The sequence below is a fragment of the Anthonomus grandis genome, chromosome 12 (genome assembly GCF_022605725.1).
Source record: "Anthonomus grandis grandis chromosome 12, icAntGran1.3, whole genome shotgun sequence".
NCBI classification, from domain to species: Eukaryota; Metazoa; Arthropoda; class Insecta; order Coleoptera; family Curculionidae; genus Anthonomus; species Anthonomus grandis.
In genome coordinates, this window is record NC_065557.1 from 14,235,014 (window position 1) to 14,262,537 (window position 27,524).

General features: G+C 29.9%; 1 protein-coding gene across 1 annotated transcript in view; it reads right to left on the minus strand.

Annotated features, from left to right (window-relative positions):
- Nucleotides 1–3,469: 3,469 nt before the first annotated feature.
- Nucleotides 3,470–27,524, minus strand: part of LOC126742861 (lachesin-like) — a 260,367-nt gene continuing 236,312 nt past the window's right edge. Inside the window, exon 6 of the mRNA XM_050449679.1 lies at nucleotides 3,470–7,381. Coding sequence (XP_050305636.1) covers nucleotides 7,245–7,381 — 137 coding nt within the window. The 3' untranslated portion in view covers nucleotides 3,470–7,244. The remainder of the gene's footprint in view (nucleotides 7,382–27,524) is intronic.

Genomic DNA, 27,524 nt, shown 5'->3' on the forward strand with positions numbered 1-27,524 from the left:
AGTATGAGATTAATTATTCCTGGCTAAATTACAAAAATAAACAACACTACACACTCCCGTATAATTTATCAAATAATAAAAACAATTAAAACGATGAACTCACAAAATATTAGAGGTCTATATACAATCTGACTAGATGCATTGGTTATAGTAAATTGAGCTTTTTTTTTCTTACTAGAAGATGAATAGTATAGAATTCAGTGGGTTCAACCCGGGGCGTGCTTGCACGTTTCGGTGTCAGTTCAATATGTGATGATATTGTGTGTCGCTTCGATAATTGACAGTACTATTAAAATGTCTATAAATCATTTAACTTTTATTTCTCTTAAGGTAATGTTTTTCATGGTCAACGACGAATTTTTCATTAAAATTGAAAAATGATGTTCAGACAGGGCGGTTTTATCCAATTTATTCACGTTGATTGCTCTGCAATCATACTGGTAATTCTGCTTTTCAGATGTTGTTTCGTTATTTCTATTTAACATTTGTTACAACTACAGCATGGAATTTTATAGACTAGGTTTGAGCATAATTTAAGTAGAGAATAATTTTAATTTAGCGTATAGATTACTTATTTTTTATTAATTTTTTTGTTATGAAATCCCAACATGCAATTTGGTTTTTTAATTTTAAATTAACTTGATGTTTTATGACAGCGACTTTATATAAGAAAATTTGATGTACCATATATTTTTTTGCTGCTACCTGATAGGGTGACAATCTTATAGTTATTGATTATTCTGTTGATTATAGCTGTTGGATAATTGCTTTTTTGTAGAATGTCTTTGATCGTTTTTTGTGAACTCATAAAACCTATCGCTACTGAGTTTATGTGATCTATAAAGCAGTCTTTTTATATCAGTTATCTTGTGCGACATCGGATGTGACAAAAGGTTATTATTCACCTTATCCGAGGACGTTGGTAATGTAGCAAGAAATGGGATCGTTTTGTCCTTTCCGGTCTCTATTTTGAACTTTATTTTGCTGTAGAAATCCTTAAAATAGCCGAGAAGATCGTTTACATTGTCACTAGGACATGCTAGAAATGTGTCATCAACATAAAGTTTTAGAGATGTTAAAAGAAAGCTATTCACAACAATATTGGCCAAGATAGGACTATCCGGATTACCTATAGCAGTTGTTGATAGAATTGAATTGAAGATTACTGTTAAAAATTAAGTATCTACTATCGAATAAAAACTCAATAATTTCTATGATGATTTGCTTTGGAATACCCGTATAAGCTAAAATGTGTAGAAAATCCTTAGAGATATTCATATAAAATGACGTTACATCCAACGAAACTAAAATGTGATTATATATAAAATTTTTTGTAATTTAAATGACTTTCTGATCTTAAAAGAGTACGTCGTTATTAGTTGGCTGAAAAAATAATAAATAAATATTGCTAGGTTGTACGAGGCAGCATCTATACAGCTTACTACCGGTCTCAAACTGGATTTATGCGCCCATATATCTTTACAAAGACGCAATGATATGACCGCATATAATCTTTAATGATTTTATTTCCTTGGTTTTGAAAGCGCATAGTTGGATATAATTTTAATAGTTTATGTGTATTAGTTTTACTAAGCAAATTATTCATGCAGTTCAAATATTCTTCTTTATACTTCACAACTTTGAGATTACCCTGGTCAGATTGCATAATAACCAACTAGGGATTAAGCATTTAAAGTAACTTACACACTTTATAATCTTTAATAATAGTGTCCGTTCTATGATATTTATTACTGAACTTGTAAGTTGAAGTCAAGCAATTGGTTATATTATTAATACATGATGCTCGAAACTCATTTTGGTCTTCTTTATTTAAATTTAGTGATGGAATAGAAAACACTAAATATTTTATAAGTGTGGGAACAATTATATTACTTATATACAAAGTATAGCAAATTTAGGATCAATACCTAATATTTTTTTGACTTGAACTAGCAAGTTCATATAAGTATAATTATAACTCGGTTACAATGAGTTTTGGTTAGTACATAGAGTAGTAAGAATTTTTGTTTTTTTAATATTAGAAAAAAAAGTTATACATATTTCACAGGACTCATTAAAGTCTATAAATACATTAGTCGATAAAGAGCACCTTACAGTGTCTTTAATTTCAATTAATGTTTTTTCCAGTTTTCGAAGATTTCAAATAGTGACTTGAATTTTAAGATTAAAAATGTTTTTCCTGAATGTAGAATAAATTATATCAACTTCATTAATGAATGTTACATACATTTTAATATTACTGTAAATTATTAAATGGACAGAGACTTAGACCCACATCGGACAGCTTATACAGAAACTTTCGAGTACCTTCCAGTAAATCCCAATGAATTTTATACCATTTATCGTGTACTAAAAAAGAAAAACCGTCGACTTACTATAACAAATGCATCTAGTCAGCTTATATATACCCCTCTATTTTTTGTGGGTTCATTGTGTTTAATTTTTTTAGTATTTTAATAATTCTACCCGTTTTTTTCTTTTGTGTATTTGAATCAACCAATATTGCGTCTATATGGAAATAGGTGTGTTTTTATAAAAGCGTTTAATGTTAGTTAAGCTTCACATCGTTAACTTTTGTTTTAAGACAATTTGGTAACTGTTCAGTTTTTAAGATTTTCATATTTTATTCCTTTTTTCTTCTTTTGCTTTTCGTTACAAACAATTACGTGTCTAAACTAATTATAAAAAAACTTAATATAGGCGTATAAAAAGAATAGTTAATACTGCGTATGGAGAGTAAAAACATGTGCGATACACACTATAAAAATTAACAAACAATCAATGTCATGTTTTCAATTAAATATTATTGTGATACTTTTACGCGTTGATTTTGATGTCTTTCTAATTTTTTAATGCATGAAATTAAATTTAGGTGTATTGTCTATATTTAAGCCAAGAATTCTTTGAGCAAGAAAAAGTTAAAATTGTCAATATAAATATAAAACTTATTTAATATCTCTTAATTTTTCATCACGATGTGTATTTTCGACAAGGGACATTCTAGAAATGTTTAAAAAAAAAAGTAAAATGACCCTAAGTGGAGACACAAAGCTCCAAAGTGCCCCTTAGGGGTAAAAAGTAATTCACTTTGTAACCCCGTACTGTGTATCCGAGTAAATTACTTTTTAGAGTTCAACTTTGCTAGTTTAATAAAATTGTAAAATTTTATGTTGGTCGTATAACATATAGCAGATGTTTGATGTCGCCAGAGAACTCATAAATGGATACCACACTCGCTGAGCAACTTTTTTAACTGTGGTCCCTTTACCAAAATTAATAATGAATTTATAAGCGCTTAAACACACATACAACAAAATATATTTTTTTTAGATCAAGCTATTTGTAGATTATGAGAATAACACAAACATGAAGGCTCTCAAATATTTGTAAAAGCAGATAAGATAAATGTTGTTTTAATTCAGAAATCTTTGCGTACTTTTATTTTCTTGGATAAGTTTTTCAAGAAGGCATCCCTAAAATTCTATATTTTATTCCTTAAATACAAAAATAGTAATACTTCTTTTATAATACCTTTCTTTAAATGAAATTATATAAAAATCTCTTTTATGGAACAACTGCTAATATAACCGAAAATCATAAAGCGAGCGTTACTCTATGTCTGTAATAATTTGTAATGGAAGAAATAAAACATAAATTTAAAAATTTAAAAATAATTTTTTTTTAATTTATTTAATTGATGAAGGTATTTTATCTTTCATTTATCTAGCCTCTATACATTAATACAAACAGTGACCAAATTTTCGGAAAAACAAATAACCATTATATGCCATATACCATATATTTTTTTGCTGCTACCTGATTGGGTGACAATCTTATAGTTATTGATTATTCTGTTGATTATAGCTGTTGGATAATTGCTTTTTTTTAGAATGTCTTTGATCGTTTTTTGCTGAACTCATAAGACTTATCGCTACTGAGTTTATGTGATCTATAAAGCAGTCTTTTTATATCAGTTATCTTGTGCGACATCGGATGTGACAAAAGGTTATTATTCACCTTATCCGAAGACGTTGGTAATGTAGCAAGAAATGGGATCGTTTTGTCCTTTTCGGTCTCTATTGTGAACTTTATTTTGCTGTAGAAATCGTTAAAATAGCCGAGAAGATCGAAAATATAAATTTAAAAATTTAAAAAAATTTTTTTTAATTTATTTAATTGATGAAGGTATTTTATCTTTCATTTATCTAGCCTCTATACATTAATACAAACAGTGACCAAATTTTCGGAAAAACGAATAACCATTATATGCCATATACAGTGACTGCCTAAAGTTCCGCATAAATTTTTATTTTAAGTTGCGCATTATTTCACATAAATTTTTGTATACAGGGTGGAACAAAAAAAAAGATATGACGTCATCGGTCATTTTTTAAATGGAATGCTATATTTTTTATTGCATTTATGAAATATGGCGAAATTCCAAGCAAGTTCTGTATAACACACCTTATCTCAAAACTCAACTGTTTCTGAAATACTTACATTTAAATAACAAGAAAACAAATAAGTACGTCTATTTACAAATTAAGGTAAAATCTAGGATAAAAATAATGTTATAAACACTGCCAATTGTTTCTATTTCCATGGTTGCACTTGTAAAGAATATCCATTTTTGAATGTCACTGTCAGTTCGAAAATTAATAGTTTTTATCAGAACAAATTATGGCTAATTTAATGGAAACCCAACAAATTGAAATTTTGATGATGCTAGGGTACGGGGATTAAGTGCGCACGCAAAAAGAAGTAAGTGAACTGTTTAATGCCAAATACCCACATCATCCTATTTCTCAGTCAACAGTTAGTAGAATAGAGCACAAATTCATAACTTCAGGTCATGTTAGGGATTTGCCAAGATCAGGTCGTCCAAAAAATGTCTAAAGAAACAAAATTAAATGTTCTGCTCTCCATCGAAGAAAATTCAAACATTGCAACTTCACAAAATACGACTAATACACGAATTAAATGAAAACGATCCTAATAGAAAAAACCAATTTTGTGAGCAAACGATGAACATTTGCAATAATAACCGTCCGTTTGTGTTACGAGTTTTGTTTTTTGCTAAAGCAACTTTTTGTTTAAACGGTGTCGTAAATCGGCAAGTTTGTCGATACTGGTCAGTGTCAAATCCACAATGGGCAACTAAGGCTAATACACAGTACCGTAAATCTATTAATGTGTGGACTGGTATCGTAGAAAATAAAGTAATAGGGCCATACTTTTTCGAAGAAAACTTAACAGGATAACGCTATTTGAATTTTCTTCAAGAAGATCTTATCCCTGCTTTGGCTGCCCTATACCCAGACGAACAAGACCCTGCTGTCCTGACAGATAATTTGTGGTTTCAGCAAGACGGCGCACCGCCACATTTCTTTCGAGATGTCCGTAATAACTTGGATACAGTGTTCCCAGAAAGATGGATAGGACAAAGAGGGCCAATAAAGTGGCCGGCCAGGTCACCAGACCTAAATCCCTGCGACTATTTTCTATGGGGGTACCTGAAAAGTAAAGTTTATATTGATAAGCCAAACAATGTAGAAGATTTGAAAAATAGAATTAGATATGAAATTAGACGTATATCACTCGAAATAATTGATAGTGTTTTACATGAGTTTGTAAATTGTCTTGCTTTCTGCCAAGAAGTAAATGGGGATCAGTTTGAACACTTGATACATTAATAAGAGTTTTCACAGTTTATAACATTTTATCCTTCATTTTATCTTAATTTGTAAATAGACGTACTTACTTGCTTTCTTGTTGGTTAATATTTCTGAAACAGTTGAATTTTGAGATCAGGTGTGCTATTATACGAAATTATACGAAACTTGCTTGGAATTACTCCTATATTTCATAAATGCAATAAAAAATATAGCATTCCATTTAAAAAAATGACCGATGACGTCATACCTTTTTTTTTGTTCCACCCCGTATACAAAAATGTATGTGAAATAATGCGCAACTTTAAATAAAAATCGACGGGTCCGAGCGTTTTCTCAAAAAATCATGTCTCTAATTTTTATCGAATTTATGCGGAACTTTAGGCGGTCACTGTGTAATACTAAAAGTAAGAAACTAATGGAGTTTCAATGAAATTGAAAGCTTATAGTAAACTTGATCAAGCTTCTTAAATACACAGATTTCACTTTGCAAAATTTTCCCTTTCGGATTATCTGAACTTGTCCGACCGAGATAACTTCTAAAGAAAATATTTTATCAGAAATTTCGACCTTTATAAAAAAAAAACTTAAGAAGGTTAATTAAAAGCAAATTTCGATTATTTTATCAAGGAGGTTTTTTTATAGGAAATATTTAATTTTAATGTTGTACCACTAATATTGATTTTTATATGTAACTTGATTATATTTTATAAGTATCTATTTACATGTAATTTTATATTTGTATCAATTTTGTCTTAAAATCCTTAAAAAAAAATATTAAAATATTTTACAATAAAAATTAGAACATTTATTTTTGTATATACAAAGAGGTAACAAAAGCAGAAAAATTAGGATTACATTTTTTTAAGGTAACATTAAAACGTTTGGAGATATAGAATTGGCATCTTTCTCTTTTGTTCTCGATCTTCGGCATCACTAACCAATAATAAAATTTACCTGTTCCTATTTAATTTATGGCTTAAAGTTTTTCACTCTCTTGCTCATCTTTTACTTATAAAATTTACCGACTTTATCTAAACCACCTTTTATAAGTATTAAAATATATGCAGTAAAATTAATTGAAGTTTATTTTAAAAAGTTTTAAGTTTTTTTTTTAATTTTGAAGTGCGACAACAGCTCATTTCAATAATTTCAGTTTAAATTTAATTAATATTCAGCTTTCCAGATAGTCAAATTTAAAAATTGGAGTTTAACTCCTGATAAGATAATTAAGGTTTAAACTTAAAATATGTAAGTCGCTTTATTTCTTACTAAATTGTACGTTTAATATAAGAATAAACAGAAGTGGTTATGAAATTTTTAAAATTCTTTTTAAGATTTTCCATATCTTTTATATATACACTATTCATGAAAAAACTATAATGCGTTTTATTGATAATATTCCCCGCCCTTATCTTCACAATATTTATTCTTTTTTCACATAAAAGCCATACGGTGGGTTGTTTCCTATACACTCAGCATACCCCCGGGGGAAATCAGTATTCCAGCTCCGTCCCTACCTCCGTACCTGATCCTTGCTTACTATTTACATCACGATACAGTAACTGTTGTCGTCCTCGGATACGAACTCATTATCGCTATTAACAGACTGCAGAGACAGTGCACCATCATGGAGGAACTTGAGCTTGTCGTTGAGTTCGCATGTTGCATCGCCGCTGGCTTTTCCTCTGGAATTAAATAGATTTACTTTAGGACTTAAGTAGTGATGTAAAACAATGTAAAATAAGGCTTAGGGCAATTTGATTTAGGAACATTTATTAGTACAGGGTCATTTTCTTAGTAGGACGATGCCTGGTAAAATATAATAAATATAATATATTCTAAAATATAATAGAATAAATAAATATAAAATAAAAGCTTTTACACTACCAATACTAAAGTAAACAGAAAATTGCATATTGATTGCTTAATTCATTCATAAAATTCGTTCAAATGACCTCCTCATCAATAATATAATATTCAGCCGGTATTTGATGCTTACTGATTGACAAGAAAATGAGAAATTAGATAAATATAATTCTGCTAATTCCTATCTGACCTCAAACTTGACCTAACCTAACCCATGTTTTTTTAATTTTTGTTGCTTTCGCATACGCACGCCATGCTTCGACTGTTAGAGTGTTGGGTGGTGGTTTGTCAGAAGTTATTCGAAATTTATTAATATTAAAGTATATAGATATTAGTGTCTTTTTGTTATTTAACTTTATCATTCATTCTCCTCACAGGAACCAGTGAATATTGTAATTATATCATCAACTTATTACAAAAAATAAACATAAAAACTTCTGTAGAAAAGGTGACAAATTAGAACCTATTTCACGACCAGACTTTTGACAATATAGTTTATTATCGATTTAAAAAAAATTTGTTTTAACATACTCTCAATAAGAGAACAAATTTCTAAAACTATATGTGTAAGTAGCTTGACTTGTAAAAATAGAAGTTCTCGGCCGTATAATAAACAGTCCTCGAGTAATATACTTGGAAGTAGGTTAGAAAAATCGAAAGAAACAAGAAATTGTAGACGAGATTCTTCAAAGCTGTATGTTGCTCCGGATTTAAATAGAAATAATTCTCGTTTCAGAATTCGTATATAAGAAATTTTTTTTTTTTGGATACGTGCGTGTGATACGTTTGGATTAATGCTTTTATAAGATAAGATCAGATCACAAGAAGAATATAAAGCTTATAAAAGAATAAAATATGAAACTATACAAATGAAAGAAGTGAACAGAAAAAAGTATCAAAGAAAGGAAAAACATTCACATCTATTTTCTTTAACATTTAAATAGTGTTCCTAATGCTGGAGACAGTTAATTTTATTATAAGAACAAACTTAATGGATTTTACCATATACGATGATTTTTACCCTGATAGACGTAGCGCAATAGGGTAGTAAAGAAATTGGAACCTGTCTCATCAAATATCTGGTAAGCTTACAAGAAACGGTCACACATGTCGGATGATTTTCTAATACATGCAGCGGACAAAACCGCAATAAGTTCATGGAATAGGGTCATTTATGCCCTAGAGGCCTAATCCAAGCTGAGAGACAGAAAAATCTATTTAACCCGCGAATTTTCGCAAATTTCATCAAATCAATGTATCTAACAAACGTAAACTTGGAAAAAAATCTGGGAAACTGTAGCATGAATATAAAAGTATGGCTCGAAGCTATATCAAAAGAAGAAAAAAGATCTTTATTTGTTGTCGAATAAAACAGTTCCTAAAGATTAAATTAATTTTTTAAGGAAATTCCTGAGGTAAACAATGCAATGCTTAGCTTGAATCCGTAAAATTTGATGCCTAGTGCTAATTTTGAAATAAGTATTTTTTCTTTTCTTCTTTTTTTTATATATATGTAAATAAAAAGAAGAAAAGAAATAAAATTATATATAATATTTTTTCTCTCAGATAAAGGCGTTTTTTTTATTTTAAGAATTGTGTTAATTCGTTTATTCAGTAAATAAAACAATACTAAAAAATCACAAATTTGCATTTACAAGTATTAAAAAAATATGTATTTATTATAAAATTTTAATTTTCTTTCATTATTGGGAAATAATTTCAATATGTGCTATTTGGCCTTCAATAAATATTAAGCAGATACACCGTACTGAGCAAACATATATACAATTATGCGTCATGTTAAATTACTATTACATCCAGAAGTTTATTTCTGACATAGCTACACCGTCGTATTGATCGAAGAAGTTATTACGCAACATGTAATATTTCGCAATATTAGCAGTTTATATAAAGCTTAGCAAAAATAAATATGATTACTTAAATTGGATAAGTCACATATGTTCCTCAAGTATATAAGCTAAGCCTCACCTTAATTTAATATTCGATAATATTTATTTTACCTGAATTATCACACCCTTTCATTTAAAATTTATTATGCATTGCTGCACGACGTAATTCAAGCAACCTCAGTATTTGACGTAGGTATAGTGTAATATACACAGGATATTAATGCCTTAAAAAATCTAATATTTGAAGCAAATTATTTAAATAATAAACTCAAATTATAAATTTAATTAGTAATAATATGAGGCGTAATATTTTAAATATTTTTAAACGAAAACCCCATTTATTGCATTATCTTTTATTTGCATAGGTTCTAAAATATTAAATTGAATATTACAACAACAAAGAAAACTCACTATATAAATATAATTTATTAAGTTATTATTAAAATTTATTGTATACAACTATTATTATTAAATTTCTTTTATAAAACTGCGTGTTTCAGCCCTTAAAAATAAATGTCATCATTAGCCGTTGCCTTTGTGCAATCATGAAGTTTAAAAATTGTTTGTCAAAAACAGGGAACGGAACAAGAAAATAGCTTGTATGTTACTTTCTACTGCATTGTTACTTACATTGTTCACTACGAAAGTCTTATTTTTAAATTTATAGGAAACTCTTTGATATCCTACTTAAAAATTGTCGCGAACTAACGTTTAACTAATAAAAATTCTGATATGTTCGCACTCTTTCACCTAGAACAAAGAAAAGAATTTATAGATGAAAGTAATTTGAAAAAATAAATAAGTTGGTCCTGGGTGGAAAAACGTTTCTTATGATGTTGATTGATGTTGATAGCACTAAAAGAAAATAAATTAAAAAAAGAATATTCAGAGGTAATGTGGTGCAAACGCAACAGAGAAGGAGGCTTACAAAATATGAAGACAAAGAAATCCTAAAAATAGAACAAACTTACTTGCTAAAAAAATTAGCCAACCAACATGGTAAAAACTAACAAGCTGATACCGATAATGTGGGATTGAATTCGAGAGAATGTAGCTAAAAGCAACAATAATAATGAGCGGCAAACATTGTCAATAAGATTCAACCAGAAGATCCTGCAGCAACAGCAGTGAAAGAAGTGAATCCTATAGGCATACAAGTGTCGGATGAAAATAGTTAAATCAACGAAATTTCAATTCAACATTCTCAGCATTAAGAGAGTATAATAGAAGAGTCGGTAGAAGTATAAGAAAGAAATAAAAAAAATAAATAGAAAAGCGGATAACGAATATAGTACAATTACATTAAAGGAAAACTTAATCTCCCCAAAATAAATGAATCGTCATATGTGACAGTATTCTCGAAACAAATAACTGAAGCGCTAAAGCTAATGGCAGAATCTCTAGTAACAAACATAACTAGAGTAAACTACATCATTAGGCCATTACAACCTTAGTAAGCAGGAAAATATGAATTTAAATTTTAGTAAGAAAAAAGCAAATAATATTCTTTTTTTACAAGACGAGAATAAAAAAGAAAATGGAAATGCTAAGAAAAAGCCTTTTGATTTTATCCGAAGGACGCCAGGAGAAATAAAGTCATTAATACTATAATAAATATAAAAACAAAGTAACATCGAACAAAAATTAGGCACAAATTATAAACGAAATATAAAATCTACAGCAAATAGTCCTAACATAGGCACTAACGTGAAAAAGATATCAAAAATGCTACAACATTTACCATCAAAGCAAAACAAACTATTTAATCCGATACACCTAGAACATTTGAAATAGTAGACTTTTGGGGGAAGCTATTAAAAAAGAATGCCATACCTGATAAAAATGTTAAATGGATCAGAAGAGAGGAAGGACTTACATGTACGTAAAAAATGTCCTGGAACAAGCAATAAAGTGAAAAGCAGGAGGACCACATAAAAATTCAACCTTTTAAGCCAACAGCAGCCAACAGCCTCTTAAAAAGCCAACAGCAGTATATGCACTAACTGGTTATCAGCAATATATAAAATTATCAGATCCAGAATTTAAAAACTATTATACGAGCATTTAGTTACCAATTGTCTTTGACTCAAAATAACAAAAAAGATACGCTAAGGGATCGCTTTGTTGCAAGGAACTGGTGGTTCTATATAATTGGATAGCGGACGATTATTAAAATTAGGAAGAAAACATATGAATAACTTGGATTGACTATAGAAATAGTAATAGCATTTGAAAGTAACTTACAGCCGGATTAAACAAACCTTAAAAGCCATTTATATCCTGAAATTATAAATGTTTGTTTATAAATTACAAAGAAATAACAAACAAGAATAATATTACGATCATAAAATGGAAACACAAAAACAGAACACATAAAGATGAATTGGAGATTCCTTTTCTTCTATTCTCTTCTGTATATGCTTAATACCGCTTACTCAAGAGCTCAATAAAACGAAAAAAGAAATATACAAACGTAAAAATAATAATATGATTTTACGCATGTTCTATATGGACGATCCTAAGTTATTTGCTAAATATTACAATGATTTGAACAGCTTAATGTCAACTATAAAAGAATTTAAAAGCAGTAAAAATAAACAACATTAAACCAGAAAATCATTTATACATACAAATCCCGAATCAGAAAATACATATAAATACTTAAGAATTGGAGAAAACGGTCAAATAGAACATCCAAAAATAAAAGAGTTTCTTAAACAAAAATTGTTCAAAAGAACTAGAAAAACTCTTCGATCTGAACTAACAGGTAAAAAGAAATTCAGTCGAATTAGAATACTTGCGGTACCTGTTTTAGAATACAGCGTCAGAATACTAGACTGGAAAGTAGACGAAATCAAGAAAATAGATAACACAACGTCACAAATATTATCAGCAAACGGATTAATACATCCTAGAACACAATGCGACCGATTATATGGTCAAAGATCAGAAGAAGGGAAAGAAATGAGAAAATAAAAAACTGCTTATAATATGGCTTATACAAGATTGCAATTATATATTTCCCGAGAAATGAGCAATCTCGTTATAATGATCTAATTGCTAAAAATGCAAATAAGTTAAGCAAAAATAATTACTCGCCAAGTGAAAAAAGTAAAAGACTAAATACACATATCAGTTAAGGGAGTGGTACATGAAAATCCCAAAAGCAAAACATTCAAAGAAAAGCTAATGAGTCGCTAAAAGATAAATGAATAAATAAACCATTACATTCCCAAAAACCCTAAAAAAATAAATAGCCAAATGTAAATAAGCAATATAGTCCATTATTTCTTAAGACTTAAGTTCTAGTTATGGAAGCTACATGCAGGTAATGATGAGGGCTTTATCTTCGACGCTAGTTTGATTTTCTCTTCGACGAAAAAAACAGGCGACTACCACGGAAATATTGATGCCGATATTTTTGAACATGGGTTTGAAGAAAAACTCCTCAAACGGTTGGAAAATCTTATTATAGTCTTGGACAATGCCTGATACTATTCCAAAGTTGAAGAGAGATTTCCCACTAGCAGTTGGAAGAAAGAACAAATACATACGAGGATATACAATGACGATATATTTTTAAAGGCTGATTTGCTGCAGAGATGTAAAGCGTAGAGGTATAATAAGAAGTACGTGTTGATAGGTGTTGATAATATAGTTGTTGATAATATAGGTGTTGATAATAATTAAGTTGATTTGTGCATAGCAAAAAATGATTATGATAAGCACGCTTCCAAAACTATCGATAAAGGCAGTGTTTCTAATTTATATAAGAATCCTTACAACAAATAAAGGGAGAAACATTGAGAAAATCAATAAATTACAGAGAAAAAATGAAAGCTGAAAACTGATATACGAGGTCAGACTCCTAATTATACGCCCAGACGACTATTCAAGTAGTTATGAATCTAATTATTCCGATACTGACATACTTTCAAAATCAGACTAAACTTTATTTAATGTTTTTAATTTCAGACTAAACTTCCTTTAATATTATAATTTTTTAATATTTATATTTTTGGTCCTCTGTTTTTTTAAAGTTTTTTTTTTAAATATAATAAGTTTTTTTTAGTATATTTAGGTTTTTTTTTATTATTTTAGTAGAAAATGAAATAATATTACTTACTTAGATATTAATACTAGTAACCATCAAATTACAAAAAAAATCATATTAAAATACAAATTAAAAATTTTTTTGAGAGCTACTGGTTTCTTAACCGAGGAACTTTTATTATGTGTTGGAGTAAAGTGTGCCGGCTATACCAGTAAAACCTAATATTCAGTGCGGCTCTTAATTGTCTTCCCCTTTTATATGTTGAATGCGCTTATATAAACATTTAAAATTTAGCACACATCACTATCAACCTAAATACAACTTTCTGATCCTTATCTCATTTTGCAAAACTTGGCGGCGCGATTTTCTTTATAAGCAAAACACAGTATATTCTATCTGAAGTATATTTTTCACCCTATAAAACTATTCCTGCAATAATTTAACGAAAATAAAATTATCTCTGGTTAAAGGCACATAAGCGTCCTATGAAAATTGTTTTCGTATTTGTCCGGAGCGCTTAGTTAAAATTCAAATTCGTCATATGCCAATGGAATTAATTACCAAACAACCCTTTGTGGGTCCCGATGGCCCGGCTGATTATAATTTCAAATTTCTACTTTATGTAGCGCTTCTGGCAAAATATTTTCGAAAGGGATTTTATTTACATATTATAAATGTTAAAGACGGTGGCTGTCTGTGATATTGCCCTTTTAGGGATCGGGATTCGAAGACTTTTTTTGGGAATCTTTATTTACAAGAATAACAGAGTGCTGTTTATTATTGGCGAAAATAGAGGCTAAGAAAACATGAAAAAATATTTTGTGAGGGATGATTTTAGGAATAAAAGCAATACGATGAGCTCTACTTTAAACGGCAGTATATTTTCTGCTATTAAAAAAAACAAAATGAATAAAATAATTTTTCCAAGAAAACTTTTTTTTACTCTATTTGTATACATTCATAGGATTCCAATATCTTATAAAATTTTGATCTTTATAATTATTTCTGGTAAGTCTATTTTTTTTGACCCCACAAACACAAATATTTAAAAAAACTAGTTATTTTAAGCTACAGAACAAAATTTATTACGAACTTTTATACTCACCTTTGTAGCCCTAATGCTAGTGATTTGAAATTGATGACCTTTGCCATCTTCAAAAATTTCTTTTTTTTGAAAATTAAATACTTAATTATATCATATTAAAATAATCCCTTTAATAAGGGTTAAAATAATGTTCCCCCATATCGCATAATTGAATTTATTTTTACGTGTAAAAATAAATTCATATACATGGTGTCCCAAAATGATTCTAAGAGCCTCGAACTTTAACACTTATTAATATAAGAAAAAATCTTGTTGAGTTTTCATAGGAAATAATACCACCACAATACCACAACACCTATATTTTTTTAATAACAACTCGGATATCTTTTTAGATAGCATTTTCAATTCTAAGTAAAATTTGAAAAAATTATATTGTATAACAAAATTGGAAGTTGGAATTTAAGGATAAGTTTGGGATAGTTTCTTGGAGGTAAATTACGCAGAAGTACCTTAGAAGTACTGCCTTCTTAAAACACGGATTTTTTTTAGAGAAGGAAAGTTTTATTTTTAATTACCAGAAAAATCCTAGTCCTATGCTGTTAGATGCATTTCGGAACACCCTATATAACAATTTTTTTACGCATATCTTTGTTTTTTATAAAGAACATAGACAAAGTGTGCCAGACAATGATGAAATAATGTTTTATTTAATATTTAGATTTTTTTAAGATCTTTGATATAATCAAAATACTGTTAAGTAATTTGAATAAGAACAGTAAATATCTATTCATGTATTTACAGTAGTACTTAGTAATTACATGAGTTGTTTTATCAGTAATTGTTAATATGTTATTAGTTATTGTATTAATAAAGTATTAGCATGTAAATTGTATTCTTAATTTTAAACTACCATTACATTGGGTGAAAAAAAATGGCATATTCTGATTTAGCCTAGCGTTTCAAAAATTTGTTATCTTAAAAACAACCTAAAAGTTTCACTTTGTATACTATACCGTTTAACAAGTTCGTTTAAGTAATTAGTTAGTTTTCTTCGCTTAATTAATTTACTATTTTATACATTTAATTAAAATCTTATTTAGTTGTAACGCTTCTATAACATATTTTTATCAAGTAATATTCTCTGCCAATAAAGAAAACTGAAATATTGCTTCTTATCCTTAAAGAAATATGAGAAAAAGGAATACATTTCCATGTATATAGCTTACGGCTTACGACAAATATAAGATGTCAGCCAACTAAAATCTGAACTTTTTTATATAATATATCTCCGATTCACAAAGCAAGGCATACAGAAGTGAACTAAAACGAAATACTTTGCTTAAGTTTTTATATTAATATTTTTATGGTATAGAATTATTTAATTTTGCACTTTATTAAAATTCCTACTACGTACATTATTTAAAAAAATGCAATCTTTAACCCTTTGAACTTATAGAAACGCATCATTCATTTTTCTCTAAGAGACCCAACGAAAACAAAAGCTACTTGTGTTTCGCTCCTATCAAAGCATTATCAGGCCTAGACCTACACAGATCAAATTACAACTCTCCGACAGGAGCGAAACACGTGTAGCGTAAAAAAAAAAAAAATTATATGGATTTGATGAGACCCTGACTTTGTGTTCTTACCTTTGTTTTGCTTTGAACTTAAATAATCAATAAAATATTTTTTTGTTCCAGATGACCTAAGCATATTGTATATTGACAAAACGTCTATATGATTTTAAGATTTGTTCTGGTTTTATTCGATTCAATATATATTTATACGAAAGTTACTATTTATATTTCTGGCATAATAATGAAAACAGAAATATTTATAATCAAAATTGGTTTTATTGTTTTTCAAAATATTTTCCATGAGAATCAATACATATTTGCATTCGTTTGAACATGTTTTCAGAGCACTTTTTTCACTGCGATTGAGGTAACTCCAAAATATGCTTCTACTACTGCTTCTATACTACTGCTTCTGGCAAACAAATGATCGCGTTTTTTTCCACATTTTTTCAACGACACTGTCGCCACGTGACCGATAGTGCTGAAGAAACAAGCAATCATTTTCATCGATGTGCTTCATACGCGAACAACATTTGTTGGATTTGGCTTATCTTGAAAGACTCATACAATCGATTGCATTTTTCTTTTAGGTTCATGTGCATATATGCATATATCTCCAATTCGTCACCTGTGTAGATGTTATACACAGCCTTTAATGCACCTTGAACAATATTGCCTTGCACCAATCAACACGAGCCTTCTTTTCAGCGATCCACCACGAACAATTTTTTATACGGACAAATGCTTATACAGTATCTTATTGATACTTATTATACCAATGCCCACAGAAGCCTCAATCGCACGGTATGTTATAAGACATTTACATACAGCATCGGTAATTTCTGGTACAACAACCGATTTTGGACGACCTTCAATGAATTCGGCCTGAAGCGAATACCAGCCGCAATTAGATTCATTATACTAGTTTTTTGCAGTACTGTGCTTTCTCAATGTATAAAGAATTGACTATGACGGTACACTCTTGTCTTGATAATCTAGGTCGACAGTTAAGAAAAATAATTGTTCCAAAATGTTCACGAGTTAATTCCATTTTTCGCCCGAAATTATTTTTTTATGTTAATGTAAGCAAAACAAATTACTCTTGATGATTACAAATGACAAAATATTTTAGAGAAATTTGTTGAGTTGTTGATTCTAGAGAAATTATTGAGTATTCAATAATCTGAAGTTTTCAATGAAAACGACAAGTGGCAACATTCACTACTACCAAGGCCAGAAATATAAAAAGCAACTCTCGTACGCTTACAACGCGTGTATATTAATTACTTAAATCAAATGACGTCATGGCGACTATTTTTTCAGTGTAAATGGCAGCGCACTAAAATTTGTTACCCGTATTTGATGCTTTCCAAACAGGGTAGATTACATTTTTTTTGTGTAAATACAATAACACTTTTAAAGATTTGGAGGCTGTCCTATAATTGTTCATCTAAACTGATAAACTCCCTTCAACTAACATTTTAATCCTAGAGATAATCCTGCAGTAATTTAACCATCAAAATCAATCCTTGTAACCAGGGCTGTACTAAATAAAAATAGTCTTTCATTTGATCCATATACGTAATAGATCCGCGCGTTGTAAACGTAGCTATTAACTAGCACTTTAATTATGATGTATGGAATAATCCTATAATGTATTCCGTTATTACACTGTTAATCTCTAAAACATATCTATTATTAGCTAAAAATTTGTAAACAAATTCTCATTCACACCAATTATCATATTTAAATACGTCTAAAAAGATAATTAATTCTGCATATATAAAATCCAAATTATCTCTAGACAACTTCGAACTGAAACGCAATTGGGGTTATATTTTCTAATGTGCTATATGTATATCTACTATAGTGATTAGTATAAAAAGAGTTTAAAAGAGCTTAACCTTAAATAAAACATAATTTCTAATACTATATCATGCTTAACTCTTACAATGCCATTATATAATCATAAATGTTAAAATATTAATTTAACCTAATAATTTAAAATATTTTTAAAATCTTATACATCTTGAGAAAATCCACACTAATATAATTCTTTTTCTACATCCCTCAAACAATATAGTAAAAGTTTAGATTTTCCTATATTGTAAAAACTAGACTAGTACTATTCCATCGTGCTTAAAATCTGCTACGATTATTCCAATTTACAAAAATGGAAGAATCGTCCAATTTTAGATCAGTTTGTTTATTTTCTACTATATTTCTTTAATATCTTTAATTTTCTAAAACATAACAGTATCCTCACAATGTTTTTAACTGTATTGACCAGGTGGATATTCATTGTCGATAAAGATTTATACTCTGTTTAAAGCTTATAACTGTGTTAGTGATGAATTACTGCTTCAGAAGCTTAACAGTTATGAATTAAGGAGAGTGATATCCTCTTAGATCAGGGCCCTATAACACAAACACTACAATTGTTACAAGTTTACAAGTTACAATTAATTTACCGTACCTACAAGTCGTGGTGAATTCAGTAACACATCAGAAACAACTACAATTGTAATTTTTTTACAAATGTAGAACTACGCGTACATATGTATAACAGACTTGTTAAAACGAGTTTAAGCTGTTTAGAATTAAAAGTTATGGGTTGTTTGTTCGTTCGTATAAGCGATATGGTGAGAAAGCTGATTTCGGTTAGTAAAAATGTCGTCTAAACAAATTATTTTTGAAAGAAAAATGCAGTTTTTGACAAAAATTAAAGAAAACAAGGAAATTCTATTTGGTGCTTTCTCAGATAGACTTAAAAAGCAAGACAAAGTAGAGAAATGGAAGAAAATAGCCCAAGTAGCCCAAAGTAGATGCTTAGTTTCAGTAGAGAAGGATTGGACCTACGTAAGAGATACTGTCTGGCAAAATTTAAAGAAATCTGCAATGGTGAGTCTTTCGTTATTGAGCAATCAACATAATTTATTTACAAGTAATTTTGACATTACGTACTAAACCCATTACAGATAAAATATACATAATGACATAATATACTATTTCGCATTTTAGCTTAAAATAGACAACGCGAAAAAAACAGGGACTGGTGGGAAAGGCATGTTTACGGAAATAGATAAGATGATTTTGGATATTGTTGGAAAGGAATCTCCAATTATTTGTGGACTTGGAGTCTCTGAGTCGTTCGAGGTAGCCCAGACTCAGTCAACAGAAACGCCTATACCAAATGAGACTGTCCACCCAAGCGGACATGAATGTGGACCATCTATTTCAAGGAAAGCCAGTAAGTCATTCGTTATTATCAACTCGTATAGACTAGTATATGGGTTTTATTTGTCTTTTGAAATAAAAAGTACAGCAAAATGCAAAATTTTATAACAAATCCATTTCCAATCCATCCATCTAACTATTTCTAATTTCCACTTTTCAATTGTAAGAAAGAAAAAAGTTGTCGAAAGCACGGGTGAAAGTGACGATAAAAACAAAAAGCTGAAACTACAAATTGAACATATAAAATTACAAAACTATAAAACCAAGCTGGAAATATTAAAATTAGAATAGGACCTCGGGTTACCGTTTTCTGAATTTATCTCGTAGTTCCAAAATAACTTCCAATCAGAAAACGGCAAGACCTATTTATCTTTATAATAATTTATCTAGTACCTATAATAGTTTAGATATAGTTTAAATCCTTCGTTAGCAAAAGTTGTTAATAAATGAAATAAATATTTTCGTCTTTATTTTGTAGATATGTATATTTTTGAACTTTAGTATAGAAATGAAACACGTTTTTAATAAATTTTAGAGCACCCTATAGTCTGTTGTTTCTGTTAAAATAATTAATCAGTTCGCCTAATCTAGCTTGCGATCCAACAGGGGGATTGTCATCGAGATGTTCATAATTTTCTTCATTGTTTGATAACTCTTCACCATCGTCTACCATGAAATCATCCGCGTCCCTATCACCTTTTGAAATGTTGCATAAAGTGTCAAACATTTGAAAACATTCGCAGCAAAAACAGGGCTTACGCGTAGGTAGTTCAAACAAGGAACTTTTTCTTTTAAAATCCCAAACGCATTTTCTATTACTCTTCTTGTTCGTTTGTGAGCTTTGTTGAAAGTTGGGCTTGGTTTTAGTAGATTTTCATATGTTGGTGGAATCAACCATTGTTTTAGCGGATAATCTGAGTCTCCCAGAATCACCGAATTACGATGGAATCTCCAACCATTTTCCATTCTTCGATATAAATTACTGTTACGAAGTACTCTTGCGTCATGAACGCTACCGGGCCAGTTAGCACTAACATAATAAAATTTTAGGTCAGGACCACAAACAGCCATGCAATTAATTGAATATTTACCATGGCGATCTACAAAGGATGGCTCGCCTATAGTCGGGGCATCTATATTTATCAGTGTTCCATCGACACCACGACATACTTCGGGAAAACCGGCGATTCCATGAAATCTTTGAATAATATAAAATGTATTATGTGGCCATGACACGATTTCGTCAAATTTTATATCATTTACCGCATTAACAGTGTCATGTACGCATCGGCACACAGTCATTTTTGAAACTCCATGTATAACGCAAACGCCATGATACTGACCTCCATTTCCTAGCCAATGTAGAGCAATTAATATCTTCTGCTGTGGAGTCAATCCATACCACCGAATTGTGTTATTATTTAGCGTGGCTTCAATATCCCGAACAAGACTTTGACATTGCTAAGACAGAACTTTTCCTTGAACTCGCCATCGCTAAGAAAATTAAAGTCTGTTCTTATGTTGAATCGATATTCCCTGTGGGGGGCACCTTCATTGTCACTTTCCGAGTCACTTGACCACATACCGAGAACGAAAACTAATGTTCACAGTGAGAAAGTTGATATTAAAATACTGCGTTTACCGAATTTACCCACTGATATAAATGGGTAAAACATTATTTACAATTGTGGGAAATACTTTAACACAAATATACAAGTGCTGAAGTTATGTTACAGAATACGTCTACATATGTAAAAAATCTTCCGTAATTACTAGAGCCGCACAGGTATGTATAACTTGTATAACTTGTAGTGGTTGTGTTACAGGGCCCAGGTTTTACTTAGATGGTCTTCACCAGCTATAACGACCTAGAATACCGCACTGTACTTATGAAATACCAAGAGGTTAGTTTTAAAACCAATAAATTTCTTACTTTATATTAACGACTTTAATACTTTTAATGTTTACTTCTTCTTCTTCTTTAAACTTTTTTAAATCATTTTATTCTAAGAAGACCAAACTTATTTGCGTATAAGAATCGGTTGATAATATTTAAAACTCTTCTGTTAAATAGCATTCTAACCACAAGTTTCTAAAACTAGTCACTGATGGGTTGCCTTGATTGGACTGAAAAATAATATGTTGGGAAATATGAAAACTCCTTCACTCACAAAACTCTTTCAATACAATGCTTGTCTTTGTGTTTTATTATTATTTTATACTTGCAGGACTTTCAATATATTACGAATATTATTATTCATGTTGGCCATAAATATGTCAAAGAAGATGATAATCTACCTTCCGCATATACTACAAATTATTTTTAACCTATAAGACCTTTTTAATCTAAAAAAATATTAAGCATTACACATACCTTAATATGATTATTTTTTTGAAGTATGTATATTTTGCCTTTAAACATAATATAACAAGAGAATTATGAAAAATATAAAATGTTAAATTGTCAAACTTTATATTCTTTTTAAGCCCTTCTTTGCAATTTCGTATGACTTTAAATTTACAATCGACATACTAATTATAAACTTACTTATTTGAAAAACGAAAAAAACCTTTAAAGTTACTTACAACCAAACTGCTTTAAAAAATCCATAGGTTTTGCATCTTAAAATTAATATTTTGTCATTAATTATTCTGTTAATTTATTAATATTTTCATATTCTAAGAGCCATTAATTACGGCGTCATTAACAAGCCATTTACGCTTATTAACACCCAGCACAATAAATTATAGTATGCATAAACAACTTTAATTTCTTACGTTATAAAGCGCTATATTGAATTTAATCCCACTTAACCCGCATCAAACTTTAGGCGCCAAATTTCCGAGCTGCAAAGCCTCAACTCTGCGCCATTATTCTGCAGAGTTCGAGCTTCCTTTCTGGATTATCACGTGACCTAATGGCTGAGTACTTTATTGAATGAAGTTGCCGCTTCGTCTTGGAAGACATTAAGGGATACATTAACCTAATACTCCTGTTTCCTAGGGAGTCATATAATGTTATATGCCAGACACTAAAATAGAATAGTCGTGACCCATAAGACGATTGATAGGCTATGATGAGAAGGACATGCTAGGACTTTAATGATAAAGCTTATGGAATATTTTTTTATGTTTGTTTTGAAAATAGAAAATTATCATTAATCTTCTAAGCTAAATGAAACGTGAAAGAGTTTTTATTAGTTTTTTAGGTATTCAAATTGAAACAATAAACGTTAATTAGTACATGTTCAGAATGTATCAGGTAATTGCTTATGATCTAAGTATATAAAATATTTTTTGGAATCCAGCAATGCTACTTTTGTTAAATACTAAACACCCAATATATGTCAGATTTTTTCTAAATTTAAATTGACCTAATCTGTTGACTGCCCTAAAAATGTATATGGTTCGCATAATGTGCTTAAAGGTTTTTTTGGAATGAACTATATAAATTCTTTATTTGTAAATGGTTTTAAAAAGAAATATGATACAGTAAAGGTATTTTTTTATTTGGTTTTTGGTGTACTTAAAGGCCGGTGTTAGGAATCGATAAAAGTCTGCTCATAATTCTTTTAGAGCTCTAAAGTTTATTTTCTTTCCGGCTTTAGTTTCCCGAAGGATTTATAGTTTAATTCAATCGACAACCCTAGAGCAGCAAGCAAACAAAATTCTTAAGAACTTCTAAATTTTCTAAGAGCGTCCGGTCGTCGTTGTATTTTCTAGAAAATAAACTACCACTTTAGAAAATATAAGGAAAAATAAACCTTAGGTTTGATTTGAGGTTTTTTTAAACTTCAGTAAATTATTAGAAAAAATATTAAAACGGTAAAATATATAAGAATTATTATACTAATTTATATTTATATCATAAAAAAGCTTTAATAAATTAATTTTAATCTTTATTTTTCATTTATATTTTGAAACATTTCTCTACATCAGGGTTTTATGAATAGGTATTCTAATTTTTGACAAAGAGACTTGATAATTAATCCTAATGAGCTAAAGCCATTTAACCAAATAAAAATATTATTATTTAGGTAACTTAAAGACATTAATTAAATGTTTGCTATTTGTTAAACTTATTTAATTGCATTATATTTAATTGACAGGATTTTAAAGGTTTTTTATTAATTTTTCTTAAAATAATAAAATTAAAATTAATTTCTTCAGCATCCTGTCCATTTAAGTTATGCTTTCGGAAACTTTGTGTGCAAAAAAGTGCTAAGGTCTTATATCTTTGCCAATAGAAATACTTTTACAATATAACGATTAGTTTACGAGCTAACATTTAGGTGTATTATACACATAAATTACAATTATGTAATAATGACTTCTAAAGACAATTAAGAACCTTGGAGGATATTAAATTATAATAAATAGTATTTATTATCTTCTTTAAGAAACAAAGTGCTTAGGAGAATTTCGTTTAAAAAACACAAAATATAATAATAATAAACTAAATACACGGCGTTTCCTAACTACGGTACGAAACTATACAGGGTGAATCGTTAGGTCGTTTTAAGAAAAAAAGTTCCTATGAACGTATGTCGGGAGTTGCTTTGTTTCTGAGATACGGGGCGATGAAGGTTCAAAAAAATAACGGAATTTTAAAAATACTATAACTATCCTTAAACCGATTTGGTTGAAATTTGGTGCAGTTATTTGAACTTATAAGACGCTTATTTAGCTGTAACTAGATTGAAATTATTAGGTCCAGTGGCGTGTCAGTGGGCACCACATGCTTATTGTTGAGAAAAAAATAAGGCCAATAATTAATTGTTTTACAGCTTTTTATTTATTTTTGTATTTAAGCAACTAAAAATACAACTTTTTCGTATCTTATCTTAATATCTTCATTTCTGGCTTTTTTTTCGAGAAAAAAAATTTAAAGTATCTTTAACTCATTCTAAAAATTATCCATGGACGACAACATGAAATAAAAACCAATTAATTCGATAAACAATTTCGACCTTAAAGTACATAAGCAAAATGTCCACCCTCCAATGCACGACTTTTTGGTCTCTTGTGTCTTGTTTACTATGATAATAAATATTCAACTTCTACGATTTTTATTATCAGATTTTTGAAATACAATAAAATAACAAATACATTGCTTCTTATGACAAATAATTGGCAAGTCCATTCAAGTACCTCCTTTGTACCTACCTGCTTTGGAGACCAGCTGACAGTGATAGAATTGCTATAAGTAAAATTCAGCTGTCAATTAGCAGTGATTCATTACTCCATCATGAAAAATTTTACTAACCATGAAATGACCGACATGCACTTTATTTATGGATTAGCAAATGGAAATGCAGAAGCAGCACGAATAATTTACCAGGACAGATATCCTAACAGAGTAATGCATGTGCAAAAACAGTTGCAAGCTACATGTTGCAAGCAACAGTTGAAAACTACATGCAAGATTATGTGAAACTGGGAGTTTTAATAAAAACATGGGTGGTGGAAGATCAGAAACTATTACAACGCCTGAACTGGAAGAAGCTATACTTGATGCGATAGAAAAAGATCCTTCCAATAGTATCAGGAAGATTGCACTGCAGCTTGAAGTCAGTTCAAAAACCGCTTGGAAAGTTCTAAAAAGAAACCTCCTGCATCCATATCACATACAGCGTGTACAAGCTCTACTGCCTCATGATTTTTATCCAAGATTAATGTTTTGCAGGTGGTTGATTTATATGATGGCACACAATAATAATTTCCTACCAAATATTTTATTTACGGACGAGGCAAATTTTTCAAGAGATGCTATTATGAACTTCCACAATGATCATTTTTGTTTATTACGACATTTTCAGCAACAATTTTCGCTGAACGTTTGGATAGGAATTATTGGTGACTACCTAATTGGCCCATTTTTTTTTACCGGCAAGATTAACAGGTGAATCCTACACGGATTTCTTGCAATACCATTTACCCACTTTATTAGAAGAAGTACCCCTACAAGTAAGAGTCAACATGTGGTTTATGCACGACGGGGCTCCAGCTCATTTCAGTCTTCTTGCTCGTCAGCATCTCGACGTCATCTACCCTAATTGCTGGATTGGACGTGCAGGACCTCAATATTGGCCGGCTCGCAGTCCTAATATGAATCCCCTGGATTACTATTTATGGGGCCATCTGAAGGCTCTTGTTTATAAAACTCCTGTTCTAGATGTGAATGACTTGAGGAATCGGATAATTGTCAATTGCAATATCATAAGGGATACTCCAGGTATTTTTGAGCGTATCAGACACTCAATGACAAATCGTTTGCAGTCGTGTATTTTATCAGAAGGTGGGCATTTTGCTCATTTACTTTAAGGTCGAAATTGTTCATCGAATTAATTGGTTTTTATTTCATGTTGTCATCCATGGATAATTTTTAGAATGAGTTAAAGATACTTAATTTTTTTTTTCGAAAACAAAGCCAGATTAGGCGAATAGGCGTCTTATAACTTCAAATAACTGCACCAAATTTCAACCAAATCGGTTTAAGGATAGTTATAATATTTTTAAAATACCGTTATTTTTTTGAACCTTCATCGCCCTGTATCTCAGAAACAAAGCAACTGCCGACATACGTTCATAGAAACTTTTTTTCATAAAACGACCTAACGATTCACTCTGTATAGTTTCGTACCGTAGTTAGGAAACACCCTGTATACTATAAGATTTATAAGAAAATTTATTGAAGTAGGGCCGTTGTTTCATATACAGAAAAAATATTAATTATAAAAAACCATTGCATTAAAACTCAATTAAAATTTTATTGTGCTGCATAATTTAAATGGCTCTGATGTCCACTTTATTAAAAAAATTTATGGGATTAGCGTTTTAATGAATAAATGATATTTATCTGAAAACTTGGTAAAAGCTTAATACTTTATGATAAATAAAATAAATGAGAATCTATTTTAGTTGTACTTTTAAAGAAATTACACGGGATTAAATATTTATATGAAATTTAAGTCGAAATAATTTACCTAATTATTATCACCATTTACACAAACTTATTATTATATTAATATATATGCTATGTTAATATATAAGTTATGTTAATATTTATGCTGGAACTTAATAAAGATCCACTAATTCAATGTTAATAAAATACCCACTCAGGAAACACGTCAAAAACTTCATTACCCTAAATCTGTAAAATACTAGGTGATTTTAATGCTAGAGTAAGGAGAGACTCGATAAATGGCATTGTAGGAAAATATGAACTTAAAAATTCTAAGGTTCAAACTCTGAAATTCAAGAGAAAGAACTTGCTATCACGAATACACTCCATAATCCACCACCCAAAAGATTATATACATGTAAATTTCCTCTAGATGATAAGAAACAAGTAACTCATAATCAAATTGATTACCTTCTGATCAACAAAAGATTTCAAAATAACATTAAGAAAGTGGCAGCTTATCCCGAAGCTGAAATCGCATTCAATTACCACCCCTTAATAGATAACTTTAAGTTTAACGGAAAACTAGCAACCTGCAGAACAAAAGTCATAAAATATATTATTGATGCACCTATTAACACTAAAGAACATAATAGTACATAAAAACTAAGAGATGATTAAAGCAAGAGAACGCCAGACAACTCATTTGTGGAGAACATAAAGCAAGAGTGGACTAACATCAAAGTAAACATACAGGAAGTCACAGAGACGGTTCTTGGATACAAAAAGACGCAAGTTAACAAAAAGTCGATGACTAATGAGATTCTGGATGTAATAGGAGAAAGAAGACAATCAAAAGATATTACAATGAAATATAGTGAAATCCCACAGAAACATTCGTCGTAGAAATAAAGAGGCAAAGAACACATGGTTATCTAAACAATGTTAAGACGCAGAAAAATTACACGAAAAACATGACAGTTTCAAAATACCTCAAAAATCACCAAAAATAACCAGATTCTAAAGGACCCCAAAAAATACATATGGTGTGGGAACCATATACGAGTATACAGGACCTATTCGAAGATGCACGAAGCTTAACACCTAGCAAGTGCCCAAATGAAGCCTCGAGACCACTCATAGTAGAACCATAGGTGCACTCTCAGCACTAAAAAAGCAAAAAGGTCCTTGGCGTAGACAAAATACATACTAAAGTGCTGAAACAAATAAACATT